At 38.4% G+C, this 13,506-nt stretch overlaps 1 protein-coding gene across 1 annotated transcript; it reads right to left on the bottom strand.

Moving 5' to 3' along the window:
- Positions 1-606: 606 nt before the first annotated feature.
- LOC134745419 (WW domain-binding protein 11) lies at positions 607-10,280 on the bottom strand. The gene is made up of 11 exons (XM_063679454.1): positions 10,066-10,280; positions 9,853-9,978; positions 9,514-9,611; positions 8,578-8,724; positions 7,061-7,174; positions 6,069-6,227; positions 4,965-5,168; positions 4,099-4,145; positions 3,629-3,792; positions 2,422-2,739; positions 607-2,126 (listed from the first exon to the last, which is right to left on the bottom strand). The coding sequence occupies exons 1-11, from the start codon at positions 10,127-10,129 to the stop codon at positions 1,915-1,917; spliced, it is 1,653 nt and encodes a 550-aa protein (XP_063535524.1). The 5' UTR covers positions 10,130-10,280; the 3' UTR covers positions 607-1,914.
- Positions 10,281-13,506: the final 3,226 nt, after the last annotated feature.

Below are 13,506 nucleotides of genomic sequence, written 5' to 3' on the forward strand. Positions count from 1 at the left end.
AGTTATTTCTTTTCGTAAATGTATAATGTTATTCCTACGTACCATGACCCTTTCCGTATGAAAAAAAAAGAATAAGTTTTTTTTGGTGTGTTATTATAGGTTCGTAAATTACCTAATACCTTTTGTTTCAAGTTTACCGCGCCTGTTCGAGGATAAATAAAAAATTTAAACATAAATCTCCTGTATACCTCAAGTCCCTCTTTCAATATTACGGCGTTTCAAGTTAGTGAAATAGTAGATTGTACAATAAGGGCATAAAGCGATCCATTTTCATCCGAGGCAATTTATTCAAATAGTACGATTTTCTTTAGTCTTGAATAAATACGGTAAAATAACAAATATTTTTTTTAAATATTTTTGTATGTATATTTTACTCACAATCGAATTGAAAAGCACAGTGTATAATTCAGGCATAAATGTTCATTTTTATCCTCGACTCTATTGGGCCTCGCTGCGCTCGGACCAATAAATTGCCTCCGGTAAAAAAGGGATTGCTATATGCCCTTGTGGTACAATCTACTATTATGTGGTTACCGTGTATCTTGGCATATATTTCATTATGCAAAGTCAAATAACGGTAGAGGTAGTTTATGTTAAACAACTCGATACTTAACAATAATTGTATTTCATGATACTTAATTTAATACAGACACTGTATTTATTTATAGATATTTTATCTCACGATAACACAGCGAGACAAGATGCAGTCTCCGGCAGATGGCGGTAGGGAATGCAATCTCGCACCAAGATTGGCGATTCGAGATCTCGCACGAAATATCTGAAACGAGATTGGGTGTTTCGAGATCTCGACCGTCAGACATTCGAGATCGAGATTTGACAAAGTAATTAAAAATGTGTTATTTTAAAATCTCTAAGAATTCCGTATGTACTATTCTACTAGTCATGTTATATTTTGAAAATAAAAACAACAAATTATTTAAACATTTAACAACAAACCAACCTTTATAAATAAAAATTTACTTAGCGCTACTTTGCATGTGCCATTTTAAACCCCTAGTTAAGACTAACTTCACTTAAGAAACCGCGTAACAACAATATTAGGCACTAACATGCTAAGTTGATATTTTTGGCAAGCACTGAGTAACTTACAAACAAATGTAGAGTAAGCGAGCAAAAATGATACAAATAATTATGGATACGCTAAGTTCCCCTGATTCTTCCGCACACTGCTTCCGCACGCGCCACATTACTTTTATTGTCAGCTAAAGTCGGTCGCTAAGGTCATCAAGGTCAAAGATTACACAAAACAAAGTAATTCACACGGATCAATCTTCCAATCTTGTTCGAGATCTCAAAAACATTAATCGAGATCTCGACCAATATTGCAATAATCGAGATTTCCTGTCAACGAGATTGAATCTCGAAAATTCGTGCGAGATCTCGCGAGATCTCGAAATTGCGAGATCGAGATTGCATTCCCTAGGTGGCGGTGGTGGGAGATCCGTATTTTTTTTTAATTAGAAAATTTCTAACCTCAAAAGTAGTGGGAATTAACTTTTTCTTCCGAAATGATAGGGTTCCTATGATATCTAATATTGCGGTGCAATAATATGTAAACGACACTATAATTCAGTGCATAGTAACACAGATTTAATTTTGGAGGAAAAAAGATACCGCTACTTTCGAGGTTATAAAATTTCTAATCTCGTTGCAATTAATACTTACGAATGATCAGCTCATTGTGTCGGCGATGGTATGTAAATAGTTTCATTGATTGTATAGTCTAAGAAAAAATTGCGCCTGACTGTATGTTGCCGTACAGCGACATCTTTAACTCTCAAATTCTACGCACGATTACTTAGACTACTCATCATAAACAATCAATGAATGTTTGGTATAACTCAATCATGGGCTCGACTTCGTGACATAAAATAGTTCCACTTCCCCATTCATCTACAACAAGCCCTCCATTTCCTTCATGAACTGCATGTAAGCGTCGTCCTTGCTCGGGGCCTGCTTGGGCACGCTCTCGGGCCGCTGGATCGCCGGCTTGAGTTTCGTGTTGGCTTTCTTGTCCTCTCGTTTGACGCGGAGAGCGGAGGGTACGAAGCGAGTTACGTCCGCCGAGAGATTGCGGATTTGGGGTTTGGCAGTGATTGTGGCTCCTGGAAATAAAATAACAACTAGAGTCCGTCCAAAATTAGATGATTGCAATAGGTAATTTCCCTAAATACATGCCCTATTACCATATTATGGAGTAAAACTTTACATGAATAAAAGAACCTTGTATTTACGTAGTTCCTTCCCATATATATTTTTACAAAACGTTTTTCTGGGAAGTAAATATAGGTAGTTGATGATTCTTAAGGTTAGATTACGTGCGTATATTTTAAATATTAGCCTTCGAGCGGACTCTAATTTTGCATACGAGATGTCTAACGAATCGCCACGGCACAGTACCTTGAGGCCCGTCCTTCTTGTGTATGATGGGCGCGGCCATGAGCACGGAGGGGGGCATCTGCTTAGGCGGAGGCGGCGGCACGAGCGGGCGCAGCAGGCGCGGCGGCGCGCCGGGCGGCGGGCCGGGCGGGCGCAGCATGCGCGGGAGGCCGGCCGGCGGGCCCGGGGGGAGGCCGGCCGGGGGGCCCGGCGGGAGGCCGGCCGGGGGGCCCGGCGGGAGGCCGGTCGGCGGGCCCGGCGGCGGCCCGGGCGGCGCGCGCGACGGCAGGCGCAGCGGAGGCGGCCCGAGCGGCACGAGGAGGGGCGGCGGCCGGAGGCCTGGAGGAAAAAGGTTACAATTATGTATTTAAAGATTCATAGAGGACCTGCAGTAGATGTACACGGGGTCCTTAGCAGGCATGGTTTTACTTTGGACGCCTTCTGCCCCATAAAGAAATAGTTATTAGCAAAAAACATGTACGGCGACCTGCAAATGTTGAGCAAAAGAATACGATGCGACGGAATATATATGGACAAAGCTCTCACTTTTAAATCCGAAAAACGAACCATATGACTAACACACATCACTGAAAGTATACCTTCTCCATAAATATGGAGTATATTTTTGTCGCAGCTTTGAATATTGCCCAATACACCATTTCCCACTATTAAAAAAAGGTTGTTTTTGGTCAATAAACGTTTTATTTAGCTAAAAAAACGTTGTCAACATGTGCGCAGTACAGTTGAGTCGCTCGCGGCACAATCCCGTGGGGTCGTTTTTGAGTTGTCAGACTTCTATAGTAATTCTAGTTCGTTACAAACTCCTGCCCTAATATAATAGCAAAAGAGCTATTTTATGATCTATCTAGATTCAACGGTGGCGCCGTCTGTCTCATCTCGGCGCCCGGGATCCTAATATGAAATCCGAAGGCACAGCCACGTGACTTGGTGGACGTATTCAAGCTTGCTAGTTATCGCGGCGAGACATAAGCCAATCGAAATTAAACTTTACTACAAAGGTAATAAAGTTCTTTTAAACATATCAACGGTGGGGGCATCTGTCTCATCTTGACCGCCTCGGCCTCACACGGCATTCTAGTGTGAAGTCTGTAAGCATAGACGCGTAAATATCTAGCAGTATTGAATTTTTTGCGCTGTCATAGTTAGACTTTATAGCCAATCCAAATTAAACCCTATGACAACGGTAAGAGAGCTGTTATTTATGTACCTGGGGGAATCAACGGAGGCGGCATCTGTCTCATCTCGACGCCGGGGGGTTCTAGGATAAACTCCGGAGGCATAGCTGCCATAGCTGGTGGAGGCATTGGCGTTTCATTATCGCTATCGGAGTCGCTATCGCGATGGCCACCCGAACGCTTCAGTGCTGTCAATCTATAAAAAGATAAAGTGTGAATAGTGTTGTTATTGTTACCTATTGACTGTTGTTGTGTCAAAAAAATTACAACGTAACAATATTTAAAAAATGTTAGAAGACCAATGAAAAACAAATTAAGTCAATAGAATATCGATTTTCTGAAGGTATCAAAATATGTAGGCGTTAAAATTACTTCAAATCAAATATAAGTATGAACGATGCAGTGTTATTTATATAAGTATTAAACAAGAATATACGGGCCCTCTTGTAGTAAACCATAACGGGTATATAGTATAAAAACTATAATAAGATTAATAAGGTACCTGGCATTCAAGTCCGCCGCTCTATCTCTTTCTCTCTTTCTATGCACCTAAAAGTAAAACACACTTTAAAAATTCGGTCTTTGCGATCGAAAAACAAGAAAGCTACCCTGTGTATGTATTCAAAAAAGGTTTTTTTGGAGATTACGGGCAAAAATATATATTTAGCAGTTAAATTGAGAATGACAAAGAGTAAAATAACAGTCATAAAATACATGGTCCCACATCAAATTATGCTTTCTACTTCTGGATATTAGTGTAGAGCACTTGATGTCGTGAAAGCCGATATAAGCGTAAACGGGCTCACACAAGAGGACGCCCAGGATCGCGCAAAGTGGAGAAAGCCCGGTAGGAAAGCGGACCCTGGCAAAGGCCGGGATAACGCTAGGTAGAAGAAGAAGAGTGTAGAGCACTTGAGGAAAAAGTGCAGAATGATTGATGATTGTACAACAAGGGCATAAAGCGATCCATTTCTATTTTCCGAGCGCAGCGAGGACCAATATAGTCGAGGATAAAAATTGACATTTATGCCTGAGTTATCACTCTACTTTTCACTTCGATTGTGAGTAAAATATACAAAAATATCCAATGTTTTAGGTTATTTTACCATAATTATTCAAGACTAAAGAAAATTGTACTTGGTAGTGTCGGGGGTGCGCCGGGCACGCTGGTCGGGGACGCGCTGGCAGGGGTGGCAGTTTGTATGTCAGACTTTGGACTTTACTGCTAAGTCAATAAGGGTCGTAATAGTTTTACTTAATGCTCTAGAACATAATAAGCAACTTTATGTCGTCTACGCACGACTTAAAGTCGAACTTTACGAGCATCAGAAGCGAAAATGTATATTTTTAAGTTTTTTAACATCCTACCTCCTCCATTTCCTTCATAAAGTCATCTATATTCTGCCCGGACAGCGCCAACATTCTCTGCTGCAGCGACGTCGGTTTGGGGGTGGCTTTGTTCGCCAGCTCCGTGTCCTCTTCCATATGTTCCATGTCGTGGTCCATGTGTTCCGGTTCGCCGTCGAAGTCCTCTGAAGCTTGGGGGAGGCTTGTCGGCATGGGGATACATTTCTGTGGAAAATTCATTGATCTTTGTAATAAAAATATATTGGATAAATTAGAAGATAAGGAATCTATAATAATTATAATTGACCGAGCGTTAACAAAGGTCTCCGTTTCAGCTTTAGCAAAAATGCTTTCGTATGTCCGGATATTCTCAACTACAGGCAGGGCTCGTAACCGGTATTTTTTTTAAACCCCGAAATAGCCCAATATTTTGAATTTTTTAATGCTCATTACGTAGGACTGAATCATGTATTTAGGAAACAATTTTGCATTATTAAAACGTCCCATTAAAAATGAAATTATAAACAAAAGAACGAATAAGAACGTAATAATACCGGTATTTTTGTATGGAGCAAATACCGGTTTCCGACCCCTGACCTGTAGGTCTCATTTCTCAACCGATTCCCATTAAATTTGGTAAGCAGGTTCGATAATTATACGTAGGTAGAAAGAGAATATATAGGATAGAGGGTTACTGGCATAGTAAATTTTGTAGTCACGATAAATTTACTGCCATCTATTGACACACGATTAAAACAAAAAATTAAAACGAAAAAAATTATATAGATAAAGATAAAAGATATTCGTGACGATCTCAACACAAGTACGAACATGTACAGACAACAGCAAGAAAAGAAGAAATAATCAAGTGTGCATCACGAAATGGACCCAACTCAGCATAATGCTAGCTATAAAGCCAGCGCTGGTCTTCCGTAGGGCCCATTCGGTGATGCCAGCCACGACAGATAACACACAAAGAAAAAAATAAAACAATATGGATAAATGATTTATTTGTATTTATTATTTTTATATGATTTTGACCCATGTTCTTTCACTGATACGTGTTAAAATTGTAAAATAACAAACGAAACTGTGACATATTTGTGCATTTGGTTGTTGCCTTACCTCTCCAGGCGGGCCTTCATCAGGCAAGTCCGAGAACCGCAGACTCTTCTTCTCCTTGCCCGCCTCCTTCACCTCTTGCACGGCCTCTAGCAGCAGCAGCGCGAAGTCCGGCGGAGGTCCGGGCGGCACGCCGGGGGCCTCTGCGCCCGCTGGCCTTTCCTGCGATTTTACACTTTATTAGAGTGGAATAAGGTTTACATTAACAACTTTTGGGAACAAATCAAATAATTTTATTAAATATTTTGATTTGTATTTTTTAAGTAGTCACACTACTACATATAAATTATAAACTGTAATTTATATGTAGTAATTTATAAAATTAAAATACAATTTAAAATTAAACCGATAAACTGTAATAGATGTCATATATTAAAGAAAAAGTGACGAAGCTCTCTAGTGGTGAAGGCCGGATGCGGCCTACAGAGCCTATTACAGTTTATAAGGTTTACATGTATGGAAATCTAATAGAAAAAAAAGATGTGTCCATTTTCAAAATGGTCAATATGGTGAAGACCGTCTATCAGGGCCGTGTTGCATAACAAACTACAACTAATATTACAAGCGGAACTCCTTTTCTAATAAGTGGACTTAGAAAAGGAGTTCCGCTTGTAATATTAGTTGTTGTTTATTATGCAACACGGCCCAGGTATCAGGTAAAACAGTCTACAAGCTTTTTCGTTGGTTCTAACCCTTGCGTTTTTACACATACTCCGCTTACAGGAAGTCGGTAGAACAGAAGGAGCAAAGCTCTTCTGACTGTCCCTAAACAAATACAACATACCAACCAACAAATACCTTACGTAAACAAATACCTTATGACGGTCTATGAATCCAAAAATTGTATCTTCCCCATATTGACCTCATCGCGATTTTGGAAACTATTGAGCACATCAGTATAGATAACTACAACAGGCTAAGTTACAGTGAGTTGCAAAATCATTACCAATTACCAATGAGGTAATCACTTTGAGGCAATGAACTTTCATACTCACTTTGTAGACAGAGTCCTTTTTGAGAATGGGTTTCATTGGCGCGCTAGGTGGTGCTATATCCATTGGCATTGGAATTTGGGATGCCATATTTCCATAGACATAGTTCTCAGGCATCTACAAATAAATACATCCTTAGGTTGTTGTTTAGTTACAAGTAACACCACAAGTAGATTCTCCTCTTTTGTTCTACTTTTTTAGCAATAATGCTTTTGCTAAAAAAGTAGACGAAAAGAGCTGCATTAACTCCTTGCATATTTTATAAATAGTTTTTATTCAAACTTACTATTTCACATTTTTTTTATATAAATTAAAATATATCTTAGATTAAGTACAAATATTTTATATTGTATTCTGTTACCCAGAAATGAATGGCTATTTATTTTTAGGGTTCCGTACCAAAGGGTAAAACGGGACCCTATTTCTAAGACTTCACTGTCCGTCTGTTAGTCACCAGGCTGTATCTCATGAACCATGATAGCTAGACAGTTGAAATTTTCACACATGATGTATTTCCGTTGCCGCTATAACAACAAATACTTAAAACAGAATAAAATAAATATATTATTTAAGTGGGGCTCCCATACAACAAACGCGATTTTTTTGCCTTTTTTACGCAATGGTACGGAATGGTGCGCGAGTCCGACTCGCACTTGGCCGGTTTTTATTATATAATGAAAACTCCAAGTAGGATTAATATTTGTAGTCCTTTTTTCAAAAATTATGACTAATCGCTGCCCCAATATTACAGGGTTCTATGTTTCACTTTTATCCAACTGAAATTTGAATTTTATCATAGTGACTAGTGACATTAAGTCGAATTTCAACTAACTTGAAAATGTAACATAGAACCCTGTAATATGGGGGCAGCGAAATTACCTCCATCAGAAATTCTTAGTATGGAACCATTGTAGGTAAAAATTACAAAACTTTATATTAAACAACAATAATAATAATACGAATTGTAGATGTAGGTGTCCAGACCGCTAAGCTTAAGTGGAACTGGGCTGGGCATGTCTGCCGCATGCACCCTGAAAGGTGGGCCAAAATGGTTACCGAGTGGGACCCACGGAACACCATAGATGGTGCTGGCCGGGGTGCAGGCAGGCCGAAAAGGAGATGGCGGGACGACTTAGACGCATTTTATCCGGATTGGCGGGACACTACAAACGACAGGGTCGAGTGGAGGAAACGAGGGGAGGCCTTTGCCCAGCAGTGGGACACTAAATTAGGCTAGTAAAAAATAATAATAATAATTAATTACATAACAGAAAACTTCTCCAAAGGGCCTCTACGTGTTGGATCTGTATCCCCACGCACGCCTATCAAATGACCGGGATGTGTATACCCGTGAGTTTATATGAGATACAAATAATAATAATAATACAAGCCCCATTGCTTTCATGTGCAAGAGGGATAATGGCTATAGTCCCCACACTGGCCCAATGCGGGTTAGGGACTTCACATACACCTTTGAATTTCTTTGCGGATATGTGCAACCACAACTGAACAATACTCACTTGTAATGTAGGTAAAGGGATATCATCTACTTGCACAGATTGAGCCAATTTCACAGACTCGTAGTATGAAATTAGATGAGCTCTCCTTTTCTCATATTCCATTTCTTGCCGCTTCAGCTCAACCCATTTTTCCGGATCATCTTTGTCCTGCGAAATAGGATTTCGTATCATGAATCCAAATCTATTATGTGACAAAAACATTCAAAACTGTGAAAACACATTACTTTTCTGGAATAAACAGCTTCAACTATGATGGATATGTAACTTGTTAAATAATTTTAATTCTTTCTCACAAAATTAAAACAGCAATGAGAAAATTTTTGCACTGTGCTTAACACATTGAGTGCCGGCAAAGATAGATATAACTCCGTAATAGATGGATACAGTCTAAGGAAAAAACGTGCCTCGAAAATCAAGAAAATTTGATTCTCGATCAGATGGCGCCACTAGTTTTGGCCTACATTCGTATAGAGGGCGCTGACTGTTTCGATGGTTATTTATAATTTTAACGCATACCAGTGAAAGAACATGGGTCAAAATCATATAAAAATAATTAATGCAAATAAAAAAATCATTTATCCATATTTAAATACATTTTATCGTATTTTTATAAATCTTCATTTTTAGTTTTAAAGTGTGTTGACAGATGGCAGTGAATTTACTGGGGTTACAAAATTTACTATGACAGTACCGCTCTAGTATAAGTTACTCTATGGTGCCGGGAACCCGCCCGGCGGGCACTCTGTTCGTAGTTTATTTCCTCTACAAAGCAGGAAAGCGCTAGACTTGGCTACGCGTGTAGCGCTATGAAAATGTTCGCAGTCAATGCGTTAAAAAGCAGAATTGAATGAATAAAGGTCTATAGTGCACACTTTGTTTAAAACACTGAGTATAAATAAAACAAATATTTTTTGTCTCCTTTAAATCTATACTTACATACATCTTGAGCACTCTATCAAATGTTTCTCTCAACTTTTTTCTCTTCTCTTTAAGTACTTTTTCATTTAATGGTGATGGTTGTAAAACATTGTATTCTGCAAAACAAAAATTTATGAAAATTGATAGTATGGAAAACCATATCTTATATATCTGCTCTCTTCTTTTTCTACTATTTTCTTTGTGACAATAATAGTGTCAGCGTAAGAAAGAGATAAGTATATGTTCTTACTCCGGGAAGTTTTAATGACACTACCAATTTTTCTAGCTAAACATTCTTCCTTGCCTTAAGATTGGAACCTTAACTACACAAATGTTCCCTTATCTGTTTATGCTCACCCATTTCATCAATTTTCTGTAGTTCTTCTAATATCTGAGTCGGATCCTTCATTTTCAACACGGCTGCTCTAACCATTTGCCTTTGCCGCTTGTTCTTCTTCAACTCCTTCTTTCTGGCCTCTTTCCCTAGAGTCAAATAATACGTTTAATAATCTAATATCCAAATATAAACAGGAGTCAAAATGCGAGAAAAAACTAATAGTATCCACTTACTCGCTTGATCCGTTGGATTCATGTATTTACCACTTTTCGTGGTATTTATTGATCGGCGCCCCATTTTTACGAATTGTACCTAAGAACTAGATCCAATATATCCTTCACATACAAGTCTTCTCACGACTCGTAATGTATTTCCTAAAATCTAAATAGACCAAATAATTCGAAATGGTCAGAACCAAAAGCATTAGCGCATTTTGACAGTATACTGTATCGCGTTGACAACCCACACTACCCACAGATAAAAACCAAATCCTATCCGTATCCTATCTTTGGTAAAGAGCGTTTGAGACTTACGAAAAAACGCTTACCCCCTTAATTCATAAAAATTTCGCGCCTTTTCCTACTGACCAGGGCTGTTTGAGTATCTTCTTACTTTTTGCCTTATTCCCATTATTTGGGGTCGGCTCTCTTCGTTCTCATGCGCCAGGACCGTCGGTCCCGAGTTGTCCATGGGGTAAGTTGGGCTCGTTCCAAGTCGCGGATCACTGTTGCCAAGTCATTGTATGTATTAAAAAAATAAAGGTATCTAATATTATTACGGTTTTAACACCCCCTGGCACTGACTAAAATAACCGACTTGGTTTCACATTACATCTCAAAACTTTTGTAGTACAAGAACTGCGATGCGAGACTTGCATCTTTTTACATGTAATGTTTTTGATGGGATCTCATCTCTTTTTGTACGCAGTCCTTTTTTTCGTGTACTCGTACTATTTATACACATATCATAATTATACACATCTTAATTCATACTCACGTCGTACAACGTCGTGTACCTACACTTAACCTACTAATTGTAGGAACTGCAAACGTAACATTGTTATCGCATATATTTATATAGGATTAAAAACTTACTTGTGCAGTTATTAAATCATTAAAACGTGACTGATATTACAGTATTTTTAAGTTTTTATTGGCTTAATACGCTAAAAACTAATTACGTTTCAAATTTGGAGCTCGTGGGTCTGCTAGAAGTACCTTAGGTTTATGATGATTGTGAGTGAGTGTGTCAGTAACAAAACTAAGGAACTTTAACATGCAATAATTCTTAAACTACATGTTCAAATTACATGTTATTGAGAATATATCTTATCATGTTATGCTCTGTACGTCACTGAAAATTCAGGGTTCTAGCTTTAGCTATCACAAAATTACAGGACGTTGAAAATGGCCTGAGAGGCTTCGTGAAAAGGATGGTACGGCCGTGCCTCTTTGTTTTGCTCGACTTGGCGGGGGCACTGCCGTGCCCCCAGATTTGGTTAAAAGTAAATTTTAAAAGCTATCAACAGAGCTGTAAAAAACTAAACAGCCATATAAGACTGCGCATGCAGTAAAGGGTTAAGTTTAGGTTTAAGATAAAGTTAAGTTACATCAACCGCTAACACAAACACAAAGGAGCCTCGTCTGCCAACAAACCACTGTGTGGTTTGGCAGAAGACAATATGTATTTATAGCTGGTCAAGCAAATCTTGTCAGTACAAAAAGGCGGCAAATTTAAAAAATGTAGGTGCGAAGGGATATCGTCCAATAGAAAATTTGAATTTCGCGCCTTTTTCTACTGACAAGATTTGCTTAACCAGCTTTAGTTGTACGAAAGATTTCTGAATAAAAGTTTTTTTTTTTATAAAGTGAAAATCGCCACATTGTGTTTGTAAAGACCAAAATTGTCACACAAAATTCAATGCTAGAGTTAGGCCAAGAAAAGTCTGCAACGATTTTGATAGCACACGCAGTGCAACTTGCAACCCATTTAGTATCGTACAAACTACAAACGTTCGACTGTGGGTGTATAAGATTGTGTATTCCTTGTGGTTCCCGCCTTATGAAATCGAGTAAATACTATTCAACGAAAGAAATCAAGAATAATTTATTTTAACAATTTACTTACGATGCGGGATTAGTAAAATTAAAACAATTACCAATTGTTCCAGCCGGGGAAATAGACACTATTTTTCAATTTTGTTTCCACTCAGTTGCTCGTGGGACGGTAAAGCAGAAGAGTACACCACTTTTCTGCACTAGAACAGAAACGTATCACTTTCTGCGCACTTTTTAGAACAACAATGACCCACTTTCAGAGCATGAGATATGAAAACTATATACTTTGCGTTAATCAAAGAACTTCGAACTTCTATATTTCGTTATTTGCGTAATCTATTTCTATGGTAGAGATATGATTATAATTTTTCACCTCAGCAGCTCGAACACGCCTACTTTCGTCACTCCCTGGAGTGAGGAAAGAGCTACAAAGAAGGTTTTTAATTTAGTAAAGGCCATGAACTGCCACTTCATACTTCTATTACAATTTTTTTTTGTTTCTCTGTATTATTCTGTGTAATTCGGAATACATTTTCACTACTGAGGTGAAAAGCTATATATGTACAACACGAGAGCAAAGTTATTTTACATCTCGTGTTTTTGAGTCCCGAGAAAGCGAAAGATTCTATAATTGAATCACGAGCGAAGTACACTCGCAAGAAAAACCAACTATGTTCTCTTGTTGGACAAATAACTACATATATCATTGTCACCTGCAAAAATGTGAACTCTACAGTGTGGCTACCACCATTTTGGCACCGACATAAACGCTATCGAGATTTCGAGAACGTATCTTACTTTCTATGCGTCTCGCTCGTACACGCATATTAGTGCGAGCGAGATGTATAGAAAGTAAATTACGTAGACGTTAGCGTATATGCCAGTTTTGACAGTGTCAGTGACTCATGGTACGGGCTCAGGACAGGGGCGCTCAAAAATAAAATGTCGTAAAACCGACTCTATCTCAATTATGGTAGAGTTGTTAATAGACTGCTTATTCAATTAATTTGCAAAACTTTTCCAATACTTAGCTGTAGTTACCTAATTCCTTTTCTGTCGAATAAAAACAACCTTCGCTTGTTATCACGTGGGGCTCCGATGGCGGACGAACTATGTATACGTAGCGAGTTCAGTGAACTCCACGTAATCTATCGCCAGCGCTAATAGGCAAATTTAATTTATCAACTTCAACTAATACATTTAAATAGATAAACACACTTTAGAAAAAACCTTGAACATTGATTAGACAAGGTACCTAACACTTTTTAAATATAATACAATCTCTCTACTTTGCCTTAAGAATCTTAAGATTGACTGGTAGAGTGAAGAATGCTTTTGGCGTTAAGTCCACCTTTTGTACGATAAGTTTCTCTTTTGTGCAATAAAGATTTAATAAATGATAAATAAAAGTAGTTAGGTTTACATATAAACCTAAAGTTTTTTTCAATTGTCTGTACTAAATAAAACTATGTGTCATAGTTTATAAATAGGACGCGAAATAGCGGAATGAGAAATCAGATACGTCATTCGTCACAAACTGATTGGAAAATCCCCACCCCACCCTAGACATTGCAAAAGCTAGACAAATTAAACTCTACCACTCCGCCTAGATGTAAG

Source organism: Cydia strobilella, chromosome 11 (genome assembly GCF_947568885.1).
Source record: "Cydia strobilella chromosome 11, ilCydStro3.1, whole genome shotgun sequence".
Classification (NCBI taxonomy): Eukaryota; Metazoa; Arthropoda; class Insecta; order Lepidoptera; family Tortricidae; genus Cydia; species Cydia strobilella.